At 40.1% G+C, this 21,664-nt stretch overlaps 1 protein-coding gene and 1 long non-coding RNA gene across 2 annotated transcripts in view; one reads left to right on the top strand and one right to left on the bottom strand.

Annotated features, from left to right (window-relative positions):
• Positions 1-77: 77 nt before the first annotated feature.
• LOC310767613 lies at positions 78-4,675 on the top strand. Its single transcript, XR_014550964.1, has 3 exons — positions 78-228; positions 864-1,112; positions 4,565-4,675. It is a non-coding gene; the product is annotated as an uncharacterized lncRNA (long non-coding RNA).
• The window catches only part of MARCHF6 (membrane associated ring-CH-type finger 6), a 43,383-nt gene continuing 23,362 nt past the window's right edge, over positions 1,644-21,664 (bottom strand). The window contains exons 16-26 of the mRNA XM_083624626.1: positions 20,915-21,034; positions 18,962-19,062; positions 17,674-17,811; positions 15,248-15,449; positions 13,898-13,967; positions 11,526-11,707; positions 10,531-10,665; positions 9,808-9,897; positions 7,006-7,138; positions 4,539-4,674; positions 1,644-3,983 (exon numbers count right to left, since the gene is read on the bottom strand). Of these exons, the coding sequence (XP_083480752.1) occupies positions 3,893-3,983; positions 4,539-4,674; positions 7,006-7,138; positions 9,808-9,897; positions 10,531-10,665; positions 11,526-11,707; positions 13,898-13,967; positions 15,248-15,449; positions 17,674-17,811; positions 18,962-19,062; positions 20,915-21,034 (1,398 nt within the window). The 3' untranslated portion in view covers positions 1,644-3,892. The remainder of the gene's footprint in view (positions 3,984-4,538; positions 4,675-7,005; positions 7,139-9,807; positions 9,898-10,530; positions 10,666-11,525; positions 11,708-13,897; positions 13,968-15,247; positions 15,450-17,673; positions 17,812-18,961; positions 19,063-20,914; positions 21,035-21,664) is intronic.

Genomic DNA, 21,664 nt, shown 5'->3' with positions numbered 1-21,664 from the left:
AGACGCGTTCCGCGAGGACGCGAAAGGGGCGGGGGAGAAGGGGGGGAAACTCTATGGTGGAAACCCCTCAGGTGCTTCGCTTTGGGAGCTGGGATAGAAAAGGCCTTCGAGCTTCGGGCCGGAACTGCAGTCTCTGTGTTTATTCGACGTTCTGTGGGCGGGGACGTTGGGGACGCAGGCGCAGTGGGAAGGGAAGGGAAGGTGCGTTTATGTTGCTCAACTACCAAGGTGGGTCCTGTTTTGGGGGGTTTTGTGCATAGAAGCTGCCTCGAGTCTTGTCAGAGAAAAAAGGCGGGGTATAAATAACACATAATATAAATACATATATATTAAATATAGCATATTTTATATATTTATAAATAATGTACTATATTATATATTCTCGAATACAGTATATGGCTTGTTTCAAAAAAAATGGGGTGCATTGGGGCGATTTCAAAAGCATCAATCAGCGCTCTCCCCATTCTTTGGAAGCAAGACAGAGATTCAAGCAATTGTTCCCATTTTCAGTACTGCTTTGATCTTTAAGAAGGGCCAGTTTTTTGTTTTAAAAAGTAAACAAAGCATATTATAGGATCATAGAACTGTTGAGTTGGAAGGGACCCTGAGGAGCATCTATTAAGTCCAACCTCCTGCAATGCAGAATAATCATTATTCCAATTATTATTGGAACTGAACATTGCACTTTGATGTGTGTAATCTTCACATTCATGGTGTTCACAGCAGTGACTTGTAACAAGAGATTCACTTTTAAGGATCCCAAAACGGTGCCAGAGTTGGGTGGCTAAGGAGAGATTACTGGAGCAAGCCTATGACAGGGCACATAAGTTTCCGCACCTCGTAAATCCTGGTTTGCCTTTCAGCTGTCGCTTTTAGGTATGGAATTCTCTGAGGTGCTCACAAAACTCATCCATGCACAAGGATCCCTTGCTTCAAAGAATGCAAAAACTCCAAGCAGAGAAAGGGAGACATAGGCAGGTGTCTCCACTGAAACTAATGGGGACGGCTACTTGCACAGAAGAGACCTGCATTCAGTCAGAATGCAGTGTGTCTCAAAACTAATCTCCACAGCCTTGAAGACTGGAAACTCGCTCAGACACTCCATGCACCAGGTACTGAATAATGTTCTCACGGCACCACAGAAAGTTACCATCCTACTAGCACCTGGAATATATATATAGCTGAACAGCTTAATCTGAACACTGTTTTGTTCCTACAGTATTACCTTATATTTTGATTTACTGATAAGATGTCAATCCCATGCCATTGTTTATGGTTATATAAAAAAACCCTGCAAATATCACCTTCCTTTGGCAAGTATTCTTGGGCTTGCAAACTTGGGCTTTTCTTCTTTTTCATTTTAAAGTACGTTTCTAGTCCTTGGAGGCAACAGCGAAACATATAGGAAATGGGTGGCGAGATACGGATCGTGAGTATGAAGCACCCCACATACTTCCTTTCCCATTACTAATAGAAGCACAATATATAAACTTGGAGGAAGGGCACTTAATTTGTGTAATTGATACAAGTAAACAGAATCCAGTTTCATATTGGCAGCCTTTGGTTCTACCCGCTCCACTCCCTTTAGAACAGAATACACACAGCTCTGCTTTGTGCTGCAATAAGATAGCAAGTGTCAAGGCTTTTTCTTAATAAACTTTAATAATCTTTGCAGATCAGGTTGTCCGGGATAAAAACAAAAATTACAAGATACTGCATTTCTGCAAAATGCTACAGGAAAAAGCACAGCATCGCTGGCAATATCCCAGTGGTAAGACTGCTTGGATATTAAAAACAAAAACAAAGACCATCAATGACAGATAATTGTGCAACCAAACACATGTATTACCAGAAAATGCAGTATTTGGGGGTAAAATATGCTTCTGTACAGAAAAGTACACCATTATAAATATTGAAATGTGTAATATTTGCATGTCCCAGAGGATCAGGCACAAAAGACTCAAAATTAAGATCTTTGTACAGTGAATTAGAAGTGTTTTTGGCCATCTCTCATTACTATGCTCTTTTTATTTGGAATTTTGTGAAATATTTATTTAGAAATAAACCTCAAGTGTATCAACACATTTTATAGCCCAGAATGTCTAAAATGAGGTAATGCTGCAAAATACCAAAGATGGACCTCTTGTTAGATAGTCCAGTTGGATAGTCCAGTTCCACTTCTATTACACAATTCTATTATTCTACTGGGCATGAGCGTAGATTGTCAGAAATCTTGACTCCAACCACCACCTCTGCCCCCCAAACATGGAACCAGAACAGCTCTCGACATATTTCTGCTTTTTCTTTCAAGCACAAAGACATATCCTGAAGACAGTAGACAAATTCCTTGGTAATCTATTCAGTACACATAATTAAATATACATGATGTTCAAGGACACAGTCCTGAGTGGCCACACAACTGCATAGCATTAATGTTTCTCAATACAATAAACCTAAATCAATTTCTCATTTTTTTTTGAATAGGATGTTGTGTGTTTTAAGCACACAACTGAACTGTACTTAAAGCTTCGGCATAGTTCCATTTGTCTGTCTCAGAACTATTTACATTAAAAATGCATGTCTACCTGCAGAAAATAAGTACACGTATAAAAATATGAGAATTGGTGAACTTGATTGGGGGGGCCTCTTCCTTAGCGTTATCACTGTAAAGATCAGCTCTTTATTTTATTTTTGGTTCTCTTTCTGCTGCTGTTAATACTATAAAGGTTTTCTCCCATAGAATCTACTAATTTCCCCCCAAAACCTCTAGCATTACTGCCATGCAAAATTAATGCTAACCATTTCTAGAATTACAGATGTTCATTTTTAATATGATATGGTATAAAGTCCATAGTACAAATTGCAACTTTGGTTGTAAGAAGGTTTCAGGCCACTCAAGAAAAAAGGAGGGTCTTTCATAGCATGTTCCAGCCTTTATGTTCTCTGTGCTCTTGAATAAACTTGTCAGATAACCTTCTGCACTATTCTCTAGAGAGTAAATAAATCCTTGTAAGCATTTAAACTGTATAGCTTCAAAGATGTAAAAAGGAAATATTGGCTTATGCATTGGAAATGCATTCTTCCACAAACCTCTCAATTAGCAGATTTAAGTATTCCTGCCACTTAGCTCTAATGAACTTTGATTTAAGTGCTTAGAAATTCATTAAAATTCTGTCTTTCAGTGCCAAGGAATTAATGCCTTCCAGCCAAACAAGCAATGCCAAAACTGCTTGAAGGAGAAAAATTCATCTTGATTTACCAGTTACTGTACAATATTATAAACTTACACATGGAAAAAGATAATCAGGCAATAGAAAATTTACATCAGCTTTGATGTTATATAAAATGATAAAAAAATGAAGCTTATGTGTTCTTGCCACAGCCACTTCACTGCTGACTGTCATGGTCATTTTGTTTTTATATTGATGAGCCCCCAGCTTTGCAAAAATTACATTTGGGAAATGGCCAGAGCCACCATAAAAATGCAACTGTTTTCTTTCTTCTTCTTTTTTTAAAAAAGTGTCTTGCCTCTTGCAGTATTGCTTTGTGGCACATATGTCAACAGAACAGCAGTCCAAAACAAAGTGGCAACTAGATTTAATAAATTAATATTCTTTTAAAGATGTACAATGAACATTCATTTTTTAATTCAGGGTATTAGGGTATTGCTATTTACACATTTACAGATCTCAGCGCTGATAACTTCAGAAGTTGCAGGTAAAAGGTGCACAGCCTTGGCTGCTTTCTGAATGCCATGAAAAAAGTAAGCCAAAATTAAAAGATAAAAACCCAGCTGAGAGGATTGTTGGGAAAGACACCCAAAGAATGAAGACCAGTCAATGAAAAAGGACACAAAGGCAAGGGAAGATCAAGTAATTCCATGTGAGCGTTTCTATTCTTGTGAAGACTGAGGGGGTGGGGCTGGTGTCCCTTGTTTTCCAGTTTTCCTTTCGTAATTCACAAGTCGCTGCCCAACAAGGTACCTATGATTTAAAAAACAAGCAAACACACCATTATGTTTGGTCATCACATGCCGTTCAAAAAAAATAGTGGGCAGAGTAAATGGGGAAGTATTTTATTTAAAATACTTCGCTGATGGAAAATTTGCTTGCAGTCATTAAGATCCCAATAGCAAGTATACAGAATACATTTTTTAAGCTTCTTATATAAAAGGAATGGATATTCAAAATACAGAAAGTTACAAGTATTTTTATTTTGAACACCTGCTTGATCCCCTTTGCAAATTCCAAATGGGCAGGCCATGGCATACCAACACGAATCGCTTCACAGAATTTCTGGTTTTGAAGAAAAGCTTGCAGTGTTTCCAGCGGCAGTGACATTATCATCTCTATTTAGACTCAGTAAATCTGATCCAGTATTCTGTCACCTCACTGTTCATCCCAGATGCTTCAGAAAAGGTTTAAAATACCACTTTCACAATGCTCCAAAATCTATCCATCACTTCTAGCTTCCTAAAACTTTAGCATACTAGTATTACTGCCCCAGAACTGATGAACTTTACTAATGTAGGTACTCACTTGTCATTTTTAATGTGTTCATAAAGGCGCTTGAACTGACGGACCTGGAAAGATAAGATCCCCATCAAAACCACCACCATGAGCAGAAAAGGATAAATTCGACGTTGCACTAGGTTTTGCATTTCAGGAGTGACACCTGCAAAAAAGTTAACAAGAGCAAATGAGCTAAAAGTTAAAATAAAGGCTTTGCATTTCAAATATTGGAACTGGAGCAACCAACAAGCAAAACTCTACCAATATCAACCTCTTGATTCTTGCCTTTCATCCCACCAAGTGATACTGCCTTATGTTGCAAGGCTTGTCACTTTGCTTTGGGTGTTCAGTGGCTGCTGGTTTATGTGAACAGAGAAGAATTTTTCCTGAAACCTCTTCTGCTTACTGGTATTCAGATTTTTGTCAGCAAATAGGCTGCCAGAGTATCAGAACATTCCTGTCTTTGCAAAGCTGAATTCGTAGAAGCTGGAGCTAATAACATTTTGGCCTGTTTAATATCAAGTTTCATGTTTGGTTTACTACCGTGTCACACACCCCACATATTCTGTACGAACAACCATATTTTATAATGGAAGCTCAGAACATGAACACATTTGTTGTTGCTCAATAAGTCATTCTCCACTGCGCCCTAGAAAGTTATTGCCACATACAGAACAAAGTATGTAATGCAGTGTTTTCTGGGGAAGGACACATTGCTTATCTACAAGGAGAAGCCACTGACTACAGCCACACTGCAAACGCTGTCAAGTCTTCCAACTAGTATTTGTAATTTAGTTGTATGATTCACCTGAACAGCTCTGAAATGGAGAATTCGAAATACAAATAATTCTGAATCAATAATTCAATCTTGAATGCTGCAGCCATGTTTTTATTTGAGTGATTGTAAGCTCATTATGCATGGGACGTGGGGGGCGCTGTGGGTTAAACCACAGAGCCTAGGACTTGCCGATCAGAAGGTGGGCGGTTCGAATCCCCACGACAGGGTGAGCTCCCGTTGCTCGGTCCCTGTCGAAGTGCAAGTAGATAAATAGGTACCGCTCCGGCAGAAAGGTAAATGGCGTTTCTGTGCGCTGCTCTGGTTCGCCAGAAGCGGCTTAGTCATGCTGGCCACATGACCCGGAAGCTGTATGCCAGCTCCCTCGGCCAATAAAGCGAGATGAGCGCCGCAACCCCAGAGTCAGCAATGACTGGACCTAATGGTCAGGGGTCCCTTTACTTTTAAGCTCATTATGTCCTAGATATACCATATTTTTCCGTGTTTCCCCCAAATTTTTTAAGTTTAAAATTGGGGGTCATCCTATACATGGAATGTTTAAAATACTTATTTCTTAATTTTGGGCTCAATTTTGGTCGTCTTATACATGTGGGCGTCTTATAGATGGAAAAAATACGGTACTTCCAAGGTGACAAATGACAATGGGTGGAATTCAACATCACACTCTTCCAATTCTTCCATCTGTACAAGCATTTCAGCTTGCCAGATGGAACAATCTCCCTTCTCCTCCCCCCATGTGTGGTTCAGGAGTTCTCCTGACGCCACCACCCCAAGCCAATTTTAGAAACGCACAGGGTGAGGGGAAGGGAGCCCAGTTGCACAAGCGGAAGCGCTTGTGCAGAGTTTCCACCAACGATGCTGGTTTGGTGAATCCCACTCCTTAGGTCTTTCTCCGGAGTAGGGCTGCCCAATATTGCGTTGTCACTGAACTCTAAAATACTAGCTATTTCGTGGTAGTAGCCCTCCTCCCCATCTGATTGCTGTTTATGTATTTTGTACAATTTCTTCTGTATATTCACATATTTAATAGGCAATTTCGGTTTACCTGAAATGATTCTTTTTAGGGTGATATTTTAGCCAACACCTTCAAATTTAGCACATATTTCTATTTCATTTTTAATGACCTAGAAGTACATTTCTTTGAAAACAAAAGCTGGGAATCTCTAAATTTCAGCTAAAGCCTACCAGCTGCTAAACAGCTTCAGGATCTATGCATGGGCCAAAACTATGTAACTCTCCAAATGATGTAACATGATGGTTTTCACTGAAGCTAGCAAACGGAATACCATAAGACGCACCAGACCACAAGACGCACCTAGTTTTTGGAGGAGGAAAACAAGAAAAAAAATATTCTGAATCCCAGAAGCCGGAACAGCAAGAGGGATTGCTGTGTAGCGAAAGCAGCGATCCCTCTTGCTGTTCTGGCTTCTGGGATAGCTGTGCAGCCTGCATTCGCTCCATAAGACGCGCACACATTTTCCCTTACTTTTTAGGAGGGAAAAAGTGAGTCTGATAGAGCAAAAAATACGGTACTTCTTGAACCTTTGGGCAAGATACAAAATGTGGTAAATGAAGTACAGCTACCTAATGGACATGCTTGACAGAACACTCATTTGACATTCTAACAAAAGATTTCCCCCGATTCGTATCTTAAGCTGGGACCCACACAATGAAATCTGTATGCCCATCTGCACTTACCTAGTAAAGGTACAATACCAGAAGCTATGATGTAAGGTACACAAAGAGAAAGCAACAGAACTGAGATAACAGGCGCTGCAAGCTTCCGTATTATAAAGTGTAAGTCAATATTCCTAATTCCATTTGCATAAACCTGAAAAAATAAGACCACAGTCAAGATGCATGAAGGACGGCTGCCCAGCTCCTGACATTAAATGTATTACAAAATCTCCATATTTGTGATTAAGAAGGAATGACAGCATTATAGCATTAAAATGTTAGCATTAAATCTGGCAGTTAATATTTTAATATCAGCATTAGCATGTAAACGATGGTTTAGTGCTATCTAGATGAGCTGCAGGCTGAAGCAAGCCCAAACAAATTACTGCGCCTGCATATCTCCCCCTCCATGCACAGCCAGGAGCAGTTCTGCAGAAAGTAGTTTCACTTACAAATTAAGGTTGGCTTGCAGCCTCCTACAAATCAGGAATTCTGGCTTACAACAAAACTCTATTAGTTTATGAAGCCAGTTTCATAACCCATGAGCTGAAGTTAACTTGTTTTGAAACTTAATACAGTTTGCTGCAAGCCAGGAACTGTATTCCTGGTTCATAGGACTCAGCATTCTTCATTCTTTAAAAGCAAAGCTATTGTTTGCAGACACTTTGCCTGGGCACACTGTATCTCATCCACATAGAGCTAAACCACAGATGAGTTTCCACGTACAGTGGTACCTCTGGGTGCGAACAGGATCCGTTCCGGAGCCCCGTTTGCATCCTGAAGTGAACGTAAGACGCGTCTGCGCAGATCACGATTTGCCACTTCCGCGCAAGCATGTGGCGTCATTTTGAGCATCTGTGCATGCGCAAGCGGCGAAACCCAGAAGTAATGCGCTCCATTACTTCCGGGTCGCCACAGAGCGCAACTCAAAAATATTTAAGCTGAAGCGTATTCATCCTGAGGTATGACTGTATCTCTAAACAGGTGTTTTAGTATATAAATCAACTAAAGCAGATTTGGGAAGGAGAGGGAGAGGTTTTGATGCACAGGCAGAAACCTCTGTGCAACTGGGACAACTTGGTTGGACAACACCCATTATTTATGTCCTAATAATCAAGATCATTTTTTCTCCCAATATATAGAAATAAAAATATACAGTAATTAAACGAAAAGCTCAACACAGATAGAAACCCAAAATTGGGGGAGGGGGGACACCTGGGAACAGAGTATGTGTTAGCTGCTGCCTCATTTGTTTATATAAACAGGAGAAAAAATGTACAAGGAAACAGGCATGTGTCTCCAAGGAGCTGTGCATTCTGTATTATGGGCCCAATTCTGTGGAACTCCCAGCTGAAGTCAGACAGCTCCTCTTCCTATTGATCATCCAACACCAACTGAAGACTTCTTTTTTTTATTCCAGCAGGCATTTTAATTGAAGTCTTATTTTATAGTTTTAACTGACTTTTACCCTTCTGCATTGCACACCATTCAGAGATGACTGTAGTTAAGTAGTATATAAATTGTTTAAATAAAATAAATACACTTTAATAATTTCAAGTTGTTTTTAAGTCTATAATACGTGCTTCTTGCTACTGTAGATGCCTCCATTATAGTGCATATGTAAAAAAAAAAAAAAGGAAAGTATGTTTTGTACTGTGTGTGCAAGGTTTGGTTATGGCTTATACTATGTGACCATTAGAAAACCATTGTAAAATTACAATACAGTTGGATTTAACCCATATTGGCATTTCAGTTTTTAAAATGATACAAGCAAGGGTACTATATGTTGAAGATGCTATAATAAGGGTGATCTTTTTCACATTTGCCATGTTCAGATGATAATGGCTAACAGAGGATTTGAATAAACCTTCCCATAACCAAACCAGGAAATGTACAGATATTTATATCTGAAGAAGGAAACTGTGGCTAATGACTCTGCAGCAAGGCAGAATATGAAGTCATGGTTTCAAGTGGGCTTCTAGATTATTCCAAAATTGTTTGTCAAAGTTTCCCAGTTCAGACAAAACGGAAATTATAGGTAACTTAAGACTTCCTCAGTTGTTTGCTAGGTTATACTGAGGAAGAAAGCATCTCATTGAGCCAGGTTATGATCATCTGAACAAGGTAACAGTAAAAGCAGAAATAAAACTTAGAAGGTATAGAGACAAGGAATGTTCAACTCATGGAATCAATCGAGTTTCCTCTGGGGGAAAATATTTTATAAAAGTGTGCCTTATATAGTAAGAAAGGTTTCTATAGTGTTATTTGTTGCAATTTGTTTAACACTTAATTTGTTATATTTGCTTTGAAAAACCTCACCAAAAGTAGCTTTGTAAAATTTACTTATATTTTCTCCCTGCTTTTTCCCTTAACACTAGTGACATCCCTTCTGTGCAAAACTTTTGTCAACTTTTGTCATATGCTCCTCTAAGTGGTAACCCATTGTAATGTTATGCTTTTGGGGAGTGGGGAGAGATGAGAGCTATTTTGTAGTTTCTTGGTCAGGAAAACACAGTTCCAAACTGAAAATTCAGTAATACTTTATGGGTATCAAGCCAGTCTCCCAAGCGAGAGGAAAGATGCTAAGTTTTAGAGGTAGCTAAGGAAGAAGTAAACAGAATAAACCAGGGATAAGGGACCTAGAGTCTTCCAGATGTTATTAGACTCCAACTCCCATCAGCCACAGCCAACATAGCCAAAATGTCAGGGACGGTGCAAGTTGCAGACCAGCAAGCTCTGAAAGGCCACAGGTTCCCTAGTATGGGCAATTTAATGGTCTGTATGTTTTGTTTGCCTCCCTTGCACCAAAGAAGCAGTTCTTACCTGTTCAATAACAGTTTTCAGCCACCACTGAGGGCCCATCAGAGTTATGGCAGCAATTATTTTGGCATGCAGAACACCAAGAGCCCAGTCCTAAGTCAAAACGAAAACAATCATTATTTCTATACCATCGTCAATATGCACAGTGATTTTAGAGTAAAAGTGGGCAGGCTCTTACACACACACCCAAAACTGTTGCCTATAATTTGCTAATGTACGGAATTTGCTAATACAAAGGAAGGGGAGGAAAATAGATGCAGGGACATATATGAAATGAATGTGTGTTATTTTCGTCACACATACTTAAGAGTTAAGTTACAAATGTGAATGTCGCTTGATTTTTTATCTTATTTGTATTGTACTGATTTTATGTAAATCACCTTGAATAATTTTTTGTGAAAAGGCAGGGAATATATAAAAATAGCCCTATGTTCACTTTCAGTTTGCTTTCAGTGACAATGAAGTTCACAGTAATAATAATAATAATAATAATAATAATAATAATAATAATAATAATAATAATAATTTATTATTTATACCCTGCCCATCTGGCTGAGTTTCCCCAGCCAGTTCTAAGGCCACATTCATTAGTTTAATTTCCTACAAAAGACAACAGTTGAAACTATTGAAGTTTTATTCATTCATTCATTCCCCGCCTTTTCCCCTGGTGGAGCTCAGAAGCCTATCTTCTACAACAGCACTCAAAACGAAAAGTACAGAGCTAACCTGCCATGGGTAGAATAGCGGGGTCTGGTCCAGGGGAACTCTCAAAGGAGCAACAATAACCAGCTCAAACAGAAGTCCAAGCAAAAGTGGAACTACACCTGCCAGCAATATAGCAACTATTAATGTCTTCATGATCTAAAAAGTAAAAAAAAAGAGAAAACTTAATTTAGTGACACTTCAAAACCTTGTGTCTGTACTTACACAACATCACAATAAAACGGAGTGCAAAGAGAAACAAATACGCAGAACCAGATTTAGAAAGGATTTAGCGGGTCCCCTCTAGAGCAGTAATTTCTAAGGCAGCTGCCTCTGACAAAATATATCAGAGAAAGCGCAGAGAGAGTAATGAAAGAAAGGAAGTCTATTTTCCTTCAGCTGGCACATATGAACGAGAGCTCACTAGGGTTCATACCCGGGGTCAGTTGTCAATGCTACAACTCTTCCCCAAAGTGAAGGCAAAGTAAGAAAGTTTGTGTTACAATGTGCTGAGTGAGGTTCAGCACTAATACTCTGCCAAATTCTCCACTCCAGCTTATGCTCAGAGGGCAAGAGTTCAAAGGCAGGTTTGAGAGACCTAGGCTCTCTCCTTCAATAAATTAAAGAGTGGCTCTGGTCTTTCATTACCCTCCAGCCTTTGTTGTCCAGATCTGGTGAATAACTGAAGGCCATGACGTCTATGGCAGTTTTGGGGGGAAATGCTACAACTAATTATTTCTTTGATTTCCTCTTTCTAGAGACGGCCCATAGTGGAGGAAACATATTTGTCACAGTTGCTTCTTGAATAGTTAGACAAACACTCCGTCCACATCAATTAAGTAATAATAATAATAATAATAATAATAATAATAATAATAATAATAATATATTATTTGTACCCCGCCCATCTGGCTGGGTTTCCCCAGCCACTCTGGGCGGCTTCCACAAAGACCAAAAATACACTAAGATGTAAGTGCTTCCCGAAACTTAAAAGAAATGCATTTTTTCAGATGACTTACCATGAGGGACCATTCCTTAACTTTCTGAAAAATCACTTGGCGGCCCTGTGGCATCCAAGCAACAAGCACCGTCACCGCCCGAATGGTAAGCCAGCAAACGTAGAGCCCACAAGCAGCTGTGTACAGTTCATGGATTTTGGCGGTCCCTGTCCAAAAGGACATCAGCCAACGGCCAGCGAATACTAAAACCAGAAAAATTAATGAATATTTAAAAGAAACACACACTGCCAGACAGCCATAAAATGATATGGGCCTAGAGAATTCATAAGCAAAGTAGCTTCAGAGTTTTCTCTCACTCAATTGCAGCCCCCAGTGATGCACGACTACCGCTTTTGAATGGAGGGCAGTTTAAAAAGCAATTTGTAATATTGAATGGGAACTAGTTGTTCAAAGAAAGTAAAGTAAAAAGTTACATTACGTTTTCACAAGCTGATTAAATCCCAGCCACTAATTTGAATAGATCCAATTTTGTTTTAAACCCAATATTAAATTTATTAACAACCTTGCACAAAGAAAAACCAAGTCAACTAAAATCTGCAAAGTATTTGCCCCACTTTTCAGGAGCTAACAGAAGTCAGGTCAAAAACACTCCCTTGCTGTAAGTTCACCCAAAGACAATGATAACTGTTAAAATTATGTGTACCAAATGAATAGTGCCTGAATTCATTTTTCTTTAGAAAAGACATGTGGACGGTGGTTATTTGGTGCTTGCATCAGGAGATCTGGGTTCAAATTCCTGACCAGCCACAAAGCTTACTGTGTGGCCTGGGGCTAGTCATGGTGTCTTAGCCTACAGCTTCTCTCTGAGAATTGTTGTGAAAAAGCTGGAAAGGGGGGGCAGAGAGGAGTAGCATGTTTGCCACTACAAACTCTTTCTAGGAATGGCAGGATAAAAATGTGAGATTTCCAGACAAAGAAATTACACACGTTTAGCCCCCTTAAGGTATTATTAGCCCCTGTGAAGCTGTAAAGGTAAAGGTAAAGGGACCCCTGACCGTTAGGTCCAGTCGTGACCAACTCTGGGGCTGCGGCGCTCATCTCGCTTTATTGGCCGAGGGAGCCGGCGTACAGCTTCTGGGTCATGTGACCAGAATGACTAAGCCGCTTCTGGCGAACTAGAGCAGCGCACAGAAATGCCGTTTACCTTCCCGCCGGAGCGGTACCTATTTATCTACTTGCACTTTGACGTGCTTTCGAACTGCTAGGTTGGCAGGAGCAGGGACCGAGCAACGGGAGCTCACCCCGTCGTGGGGATTCAAACCGCCGACCTTCTGATCGGCAAGTCCTAGGCTCTGTGGTTTAACCCACAGCGCCACCCGCGTCCCTGAGTGAAGTTGTATATAGGAGTAAATAGCAGGGCCATACTGAATAGCCCCATCCCCATTCCCAGTATCTGCACGTACAGATATTTTGATTAAGCCACCTATGGTTAGAGCAGAGGTCGGGGGCCAATCTTGGGACACAAGGCCATTTCACCCAAACTACACCCACCTGTCAATCAGCTAATGTCACTCTGAAGGGTGGTGAGGTCAACAGATGGGCAGAGTTCCATTATGCATTGGCTGTGCCACACCCCCAGTTTCCCATGGGAAACTGTCACATGCAGCCAAAGCAGCAGGATTTAACCCCTGCTCATCCGCTGTTTGGAGGGGGGAAATCCTGCTCATTTCAGTCCTGCTTGGTGCTGCTTCACCACCACATTCCCTGTGGGGAGCATGTTGGTGAAGCAGATCTCTCTCCCACCAGTCAACTTTGATAGGTGGGCAGGTCCAGCAAACTGCCAAAGTTGTACTACGTGGTGGGGTGGGAGCTAAAAAGTTGTCCAAAAATGTTCCCCACCCCTGGGCTATAGGCTCATGGCAAGTAAAAGAGTTTTATCTTCTAATAGGCTATTTAATTTTTCAGCTGTGCTACAAGATTTCAGGCACTGGGTGGTCAGGAAGCCCAATCTTACATATATTTACTTGGATGTTAAATCTGCCCATGTTAAATGGGACTTACTTCCAAGTAAATATACCTAGGGCTGTAGCTTTAAATTAACTAGCTGGCCCAATAAAAATTCATATTCGCATTAGCAATTTCTAAAAGCTTTAAGGCGTCAACATGGTATTTTAGTAAGCACACATCGTAACAGCCAAATGTAAATATGAAAGATGCCAAAAGGACCATTTACTTTCATTTTTACCGAAATAACACTGGTCTAGATATTGATTTATGAAAAAAGATCAGCATATTCAAAGTCCACACAACAGAAGATACGCTGTTTTCTGCATTACATTTTCCTATTTTATTTTTCCATTCAAACAATTTAAAATTAAATCAACAAGGACATGTTAATAAGCAGCAGCAACTTGCTACTGTGAAATACATACCTGGTAACGTTAGGCAGATAAGACTTGCTATCAGTAGTGTTATACACATGAAAATGATTAACAAAAATATCTGAAAAACACAAAAATGAAGTGGAAAAATTGTAAAATCTATTTACAAAGAAAAAAAGCAATAAAAAGGACATTTGGAAGACACCTTAAAATTTAGCAATTTTATTCCAATTGTATGAGAGCCTGCAGTCAAAAGTAGAAAATATATTCATGAAATACCCTGTGTGCCTAGAAGTCACTGAAAGCATTTTGACAAAGCAACAGGCTCTGTGTCTGAATATAAGTAATTAACATTTCTGATTCTCCTAATGCCCAGATCTTAAGCATTTATTTTTTTACTCAAAAACTACTGTATGTAGTCTTGTTAGCTTTCTCTCTATGAGATACAGAATTTTAGACCTCCACATATACATTCAACCTGGAGAGGCGGACCTCAAGGCTAACTGAACATAAAGTGGCTTCCTCTGCAACTGGGTCTGACGGCCACACAGTGAAGGATCATACCCAGTACCTACAATTACACATTTTGTTTTCAGACTGCTTCCATAATATACTGTCACACATCCCTTTTATTGTTGTTCCTTTATGTGATGCCAATAAGCCCCAGAGTGGTGGGAAGCCATTCCTTTCTGTAAGAATCGAATGGGCAAACGAAGGGAACAAGATACTGAACACTCACAAAAATACTGCCTTTAGAATTACTTGTTCCAGATACTGAAAAGAAATGGAGAATTAATTAACTAGATACCAGTAAACTAAATTACATACAGTGGTACCTCGAGTTACAAACTTAATTCATTCCAGAGGTCCGTTCTTAACCTGAAAACTGTTCTTAACTAAAGGTGTGCTTTTGCTAATGGGGCCTCTTGCTGCTGCTGCACTGCCAGCACACGATTTCCGTTCTCATCCTGAGGCAACTCTTCCAGGTTAGTGGAGTTTGTAACCTAAAGCGTTTGTAAGCTGAGGCGTTTGTAACTCGAGGTACCACTGTATTAAGCAGCTAACCTGTGCCACCATCTGATGTTGCTAGACTACAACTCCCATCATGCCTAACTACCGATTGATGGCTGTTGAGTCCAACATCTAGAGCAGAGCTTTCCAAACGTTTCATGCTGGTGACACACTTTTGAGACGTGCATCATTTCGTGACACAGTAATTCAGTTTTACTTGCCAACCGGAGGTTAAACTAACCCCTTTCCAGCCCCAGAAGCATTCCCAAGATACACCTACACACTGCAGCCGACACACTAACATGTCATGATACACAGTTTGGAAAGCTCTGATCTAGAGGGCCAGAGGTCAGCCATCCCTGCTTTAAATGGACAGTTAGAACAACTCACCCTGAGTGGAAATTTTAAAGGCCGACGGTAAGGTTGAAAGCCAACAGGTCCTCCTTGTTGTAGTATGGCTTGGTGGGCTGCATGAAGACCTTCTCCCACAACTGGAATGGCATTATTATTGCGAGCAGGTTGGTTATTAGGCTGTTGGTTTGCATTGTTTTCATTCTCTTCCTGGTCTCCAAGTAAGTAAGAATGCAGATCCCTGAAAAAATCATTTTTTTAAAAAATTGTGAACCATCTTGGCTACCATAAATGTTCCTATTAGTGTTTAATGAACGTATAGGTATGATTATTAAAAGCACGATAATACAGTGGTACCTCTACTTACGTGCCCCTCTTGTTATGTATCCTTCGGGATACGCACGCAGCAAACCCGGAAGTATATTTCCGGGTTTTGCAGCACGCACATGCGCAGTAGCAGTCTATCAAGCCATGCGTGTGCGCAGAACAGGCACCTCCGGTTGCGGAAACCTCAGGATCCTACCGGAGCTCTGGAACGGATCCCGTCCGCAACCAGAGGTACCACTGTAATGACACAGAATAGCTATCAAAGGCCACTGAAATCTGTTGTGCTTTCACAACTGTTTTTAACATGCTACATGGTTCCGAAACCAAACATCTCATTACTAACTGACTGGAACATCGAAAGAAGAACAACAGCCCTAAATGCAGCATCACAGATCTGGAATGAAGATGACCACACACCCTACATGGAATAGGATTCAAATAAGCGATTTGAGTGACATCTCTAATTCCAAGCATTACAGGACAGGATAACTAGTGTACTCTCCTATCTAATGATTAGTATTTTAAGCATTTTTAAATTCTTCCTTCAACCGAAAAGGAGCCTAGAGCGGCTAGCACATCAGGAAGAAACAAAAGAGTTCCCGCCCTCAGGCTTACAATATAAAAGGTAAAAAATGCAGAAACAAAAGGTAAAAGCGATGGGGAGGTCAGAAGGAAAACAAACTCAAGCACCAGTTCTTTAAGGTACAGTGGATCCTCTGGATACAAACTTAATTCGTTCCTGGGGTCCATGCGCACCCTGAAAAATCCGTATCCAGAAGCACCGCTTCTGTGCATGCGCAAGACGCAAAACCTGGAAAAATACTTCTGGGTTTGCCGTTTTCGCAACCCAAAGTTTACGTTACTTGAGAGTAACATAACCCGAGGGTCTACTGTACAGTTGTTACAGCAGGGAGGGAAACTGTTCTGGTAGCCTGATGGAATAGCCATCGATAGATGGTGAAACAAAGAGTAAAAGAGCCAAAGATAAAATAGTCCTGTTCTTCCTCTGCTTAAGCCCGATGGAATGAAGTCTTAAAATAATTAGTAGTAGTAGTACTTCATTAATGTTTGGGCCATAGGCCATTCGCATAAAATAATTAAGATTCAGCAAATTTTAGGATCAGATGATTGTTTTCCCTCTCATCTGTATGTGTGCATGCTAAGTTTCTTCAGGAGTTGGTTAGCTTTCACACCAAGCTCTGACATCAAACATCCTATGAACATAAATTACTAGTCATTCCTACCCTCACAGATTGCAGAAACCAGCTAAAAGCCTTATTTTATCATATACAGTGGTGCCTCGCAAGACGAAATTAATCCGTTCCACGAGTCTCTTCGTCTTGCAGTTTTTTCGTCTTGCGAAGCACGGCTATTAGCGGCTTAGCGGCTATTAACGGCTTAGTGGCTTAGCAGCTATTAACGGCTTAGCGGCTTTAAGAAAACAAGGAAACAAAGGAACAAAGGAAACAAACTGGCAAGAACTCGCAAGATGTTTCGTCTTGCGAAGCAAGCCCATAGGGAAAATCGTCTAGCGAAGCGACGCAAAAACCGAAAAACCCTTTCGTCTTGCGCGTTTTTCGTTTTGCGAGGCATTCGTCTTGCGGGGCACCACTGTATCAGAATTTTGATATATATTTATGAAATTTTTTATATTGCTTCCCCCTTCCCTGCCTGAGAAAAATAGGTCCCTCAAAGTGTCATGAAGTTCCATGGAAGTGAGATTTATAATTGACACTATTGAGCACCCCCAAAAATGGACTTCCGAAGAGCAAGACACCTAGAAGAGCTTAGCCTCTTATACCTTGGGTGATCACATTGGAAGCTGCGCCCAGGCTATTTGAGGCGTTATAGGTAAGAGTAGAGAACGCAAAAACAAAATAATTATGGTTTTTAATTAACTAAACTATTTCCCCTCTTGCATAACCATCAAACAGATAAATATTAGTAAAGCTGCACAACTATTTCCATTGGTACACTTATACAGAGTAGCTTTTTAAAAGGTCATCATTACAAACCTCTGAATTTTTGCTATAAACACTTATTCTGCAGTATCTAAACATTCCATTTATATTGTCTAGTCAACAAAAAACATTAAAGACATGTGGGTTATTTGTGCTTTATGGGTTCTCTACACTTACAGTAAGTACCCGGCAGTAACAGTCCATGCTCGTACAAGACCCTTCAACCACTGCCTTGTGTGTCCTTGTTCAAGCAAAGCTGGAAGCACCACCTGAAGCAAAAGTAGTTCTAGGGAAAGTTCACTCACAGGAGCATCACTGGGAAATAAGTAAAGCAAGGATGTCATGAACAAATACCCATTACATACATATAAAACTGGTATTTTGTAAGGCATTAAACAACCTGGAGCCTAGGGCCACTATTTGTTTATATCCTACCTTTTCCTCAAGTTGGTCCCCAACCCCATTTTGTGCAGCCCCAGCAACCCCCAAAATTGCCCCATTCTTCCATCCCATTAGAGTTCCTTTCTTCCTGCTTGCTTCCTCATTTCCCCCCCGTCTTTTCCCTTTACTAGTTTCAGGAAAATGGTAAAGGACAGTATTTTATTTGAATAAAAATAAATTGATGGTTTCCCCTGGTTTTATTACTTGGAGGGAAAGGTGGTGGGGTAGCACACTAACGTCAGAAGGGCATTACTTGCTTTCCAAAACAGTAGCTATTGTATTTTTAAAATCATCTGCATACATAATGGAGAGTAACCCCATTAAACCAAGTAGGGTTTACTTCTGAGTAGGACTAGAAATTCTAATTTGAAGTGGCCATAGTGAAAACTGAAACAATGTGGTTTTTATTCCCTATTAGTTAATCCAAAGCACCTTGGTGGCTTCACCACCATCTGAATGCATGCCCTCAACAGAAAAAAGGTCGTCTACCTGTTTTATAGTTAGGATTCTTGCCTGGTTTGAAAGCAATACTGAACTATGGTTTGCTGTTATGTACAGAAGCTTTGTGCTATCCATATTCTCTTCTACCACCACTGATCTGGCCACTAGGAGATCAGAAGCTATCATCTGTTTTCATCTGGTTCATCATTATGTCCAAATTCAAAACTATGGTTAATCCTAATGGTAATTTAGAAAACAAGCTAGGATTGTAAACTACGGATTGTAAACTATGGATTGTAAACAATTAAGACTAATAACAGTTTGTCCTGATTCAGACATAACAAACAGTGGCTAGTTATGTCCATGCCGGAGGAGTGGAAAGAAAGCTCACAAACCTAAGAACCATTAATGTAATGAAAAACCAAGGTTTAGCATTATGTCTGAACAAGATCATTGTATAGTTGGTATACTGGAACAAAGTTTACTGAACAAACACAGCCAATGGTTTGTTTAAAATATGCACATATGCATTTGCAGTTAAAGATCACTATGGAAGACAGAATATATTCCAAAAATAAATTACCTGTAGAGCATTACATTATATGGAAGAAAATGAGGCAGCAGATATTTAATAATTCGTATAGGAAGCCAAAGCATGAGCAAGACGATCGACCCGAAGACAATCTGCAACAAGGAAGATACTCTGTGTGACAGCCTTAATTTAAAGTCTATTTATACACTAGCAAAAATCATGGACTGGACAATCATGAACACGTTATGAGGTTGTGCACTTCCTCCTCTGCTCTGTACATTTTCTGTTCCTATCTGCTGCTAATCATAATTTGCCATGACACTGAAATCAGAACAATCTGGTCAGCACTGAACTTAACAGTAAGACTCAGCAACCATTTTCAAGCCATGATTTCCAATTCTTGTTGCGAACAAGTTCTAGCTAGCCATAGGCCACATTTACACATTGTGCTAGGCCAAACCATAGCAGAGTGAATGTGCTGATTCCTGAGGAGCAGATCAAAACTCCTTTGTTCCTCCGTGAGGCTTTTAGGTAACAGCTAAGCAAAGGTTTGGCTTAGTGTGTTGTCCAAACCTGGCATGATGGTTAAGGCCTTTCCTCCTTATACAAAACCTGTAACCAACAGAACAAATCTTGGCCAGAGATGGTGCTTCGGAAGGAGAGACCTTAACTACAATCCCAGGTCTGAACGACATGCTAAGCCAAACCTTGGCTCAACTGTTGCCCCAAGATGACCTAAAAAGCCTCAGGAGGAGCAAATCAGGTATGAGCACCTGTCGGAGAGCCAGCCCAGTAACACATTAATTTCTGAATGCCATGGTAAACCATGGTTAGCACAAGACATGGAAGCTAGGAGAAGAGGGAGCATACTAGTTAACTGATTGTTTCTAGTCTTGCAAACTATGGTTTTGATAACTCTCTGCGTCAAAAAACTGTTTTGTTTCTTCTTCTTTTCTTTTCAGTTTGCACAAGTTGTTCACACACCTAAGCAACATAATCTATGAATCAATAAATCAGAGCTCCATTGCAACAACCTGAAAGTACATTTTTGAATTTTCTGGCTCACAAGTTACATTATGGGCCTGCTACTAGTATGAGATGCCAAAGAGAAAAAGAACCAGCTAAATATAATGTCTCCATTGGCACTTGGATAATTTACCTGTAGATGTGGGTTATCAAAGGGAAAAACCTATTTATGTCAAAATCTGGATACACAATTATTGGAAAATGAATCAGGAATGTTTCTATTTAGGCTGGGTTGTCACTCCTGCCTGGGATATGTACGCACTAAATTTTAGACAATCTACAAAACTGAAGCCACTAGATTTATTTCTGACTCTTCTCCCAGCATCAATTTTTGGGGCAGCAAGCTGAAAAGGATTGGATATTTTGCCCCAAGAACCAAAATGTCTTGTGCCATGTCTGCTTAGAATATAATATCTTGTTGTAACAAAACATTATTCTGTGCAATTGTATGCTTCCTAGTAATCTAAGTGACCTGAAGATTAGACATTTTCCACACAAGAAGCCCCACATACTTGCTTTTAAGTAACATTTACGTTATTTTCCTGTAATATGATCTACTTTTCCTTGGCACTGCTGAACAGTCTAAGCTGGTTCTTGTTGAATCATCATACTTCTGTATTTTATTGATACAAGTGAAACTTATTTCAGCAGTAAGTTACACAGAAGAAAACTATGATACCAGCAAATATTTATAGAAAGGAAAAGAGACTTCTGGCCCCCATGGGTTGTATTCAACTAACTTTAACTCAGAATAGATTAATTGAAATTAGTTACCAAGATTTAGGCCTATTTCAATGTGTCTACTCTATGTAAACATGAACTGAATACAACCCAATATCTTTACATACAGTTAGTTATTTTGTTTGCTAATAAACAGAGAAACAAACATTAAAATTCTAAATAGAAACTGAATAGAAAAAACATTAGTTGCTATAAAAATAACAACTTTTTGAAGAGAAAATGGAAACATGTCTTTACCACTGATAAAATAAACCTCCTGAGATGTCTATAAATAGGCAGGTGAATCATTTCTTGAACTGGATTAAAGTCTGGATCATTTAAGTTCCTCAAAAACCAGAGGACGCCAGGTCTCAGTACCTGAAAAGAGAATATTAACATTTGAAAGAAAAATAAGTATAAGTAGGTTGATATTTGAAGGATTACAAGTTTTGACATTTCCCCCCCAATAAATTAACATTATAGAGACCTTAAAGACTCCTTATTTATGTTCAATACGGTCTGCAGGTTAACCAAAACACTACCTACCTCCTCTCAAACTGGTTTAAAACAATTGAGCCAGGTGTTACCTGAGGAGGCAACAGCTGAGTTATGTCCAAGAGAATTACACGGCTGAATTTTGTCGAACATGGCTCTCATGCTCCCTCTGTCATGTCAATTCCCCCCTCTCTTCCACGGCTTACTAGGCCCATTCCTGTCCTTCAGCCAATGGCACATGGACCACAAGGTGCAGAGGTTCTATGCATGGGTGAGGGGAAACCTTGAGGGTTCCCAGTTCTCACATTCACTTCCCAGAAGCAATGTCTGCAAGGAATACCCCCTACCCCTTCAGCTATACAATGCATGTTCTCACGCAGCAGGCCATGGCTCACCAAGAGATGGTTCCCTGCAGTTCCCCACCCAGCAGCCAACTCTGCTGCCTGCCCTTACAAGCAATTTGTGCAATTTTCGATCAAACATAGAATCTGCAAGCAGCAGCCGTTGGACTGC

This window comes from Podarcis filfolensis (genome assembly GCF_964270895.1).
Source record: "Podarcis filfolensis genome assembly, chromosome: 7".
NCBI classification, from domain to species: domain Eukaryota; kingdom Metazoa; phylum Chordata; class Lepidosauria; order Squamata; family Lacertidae; genus Podarcis; species Podarcis filfolensis.
This window is presented reverse-complemented; position numbering and strand designations above follow the sequence as displayed.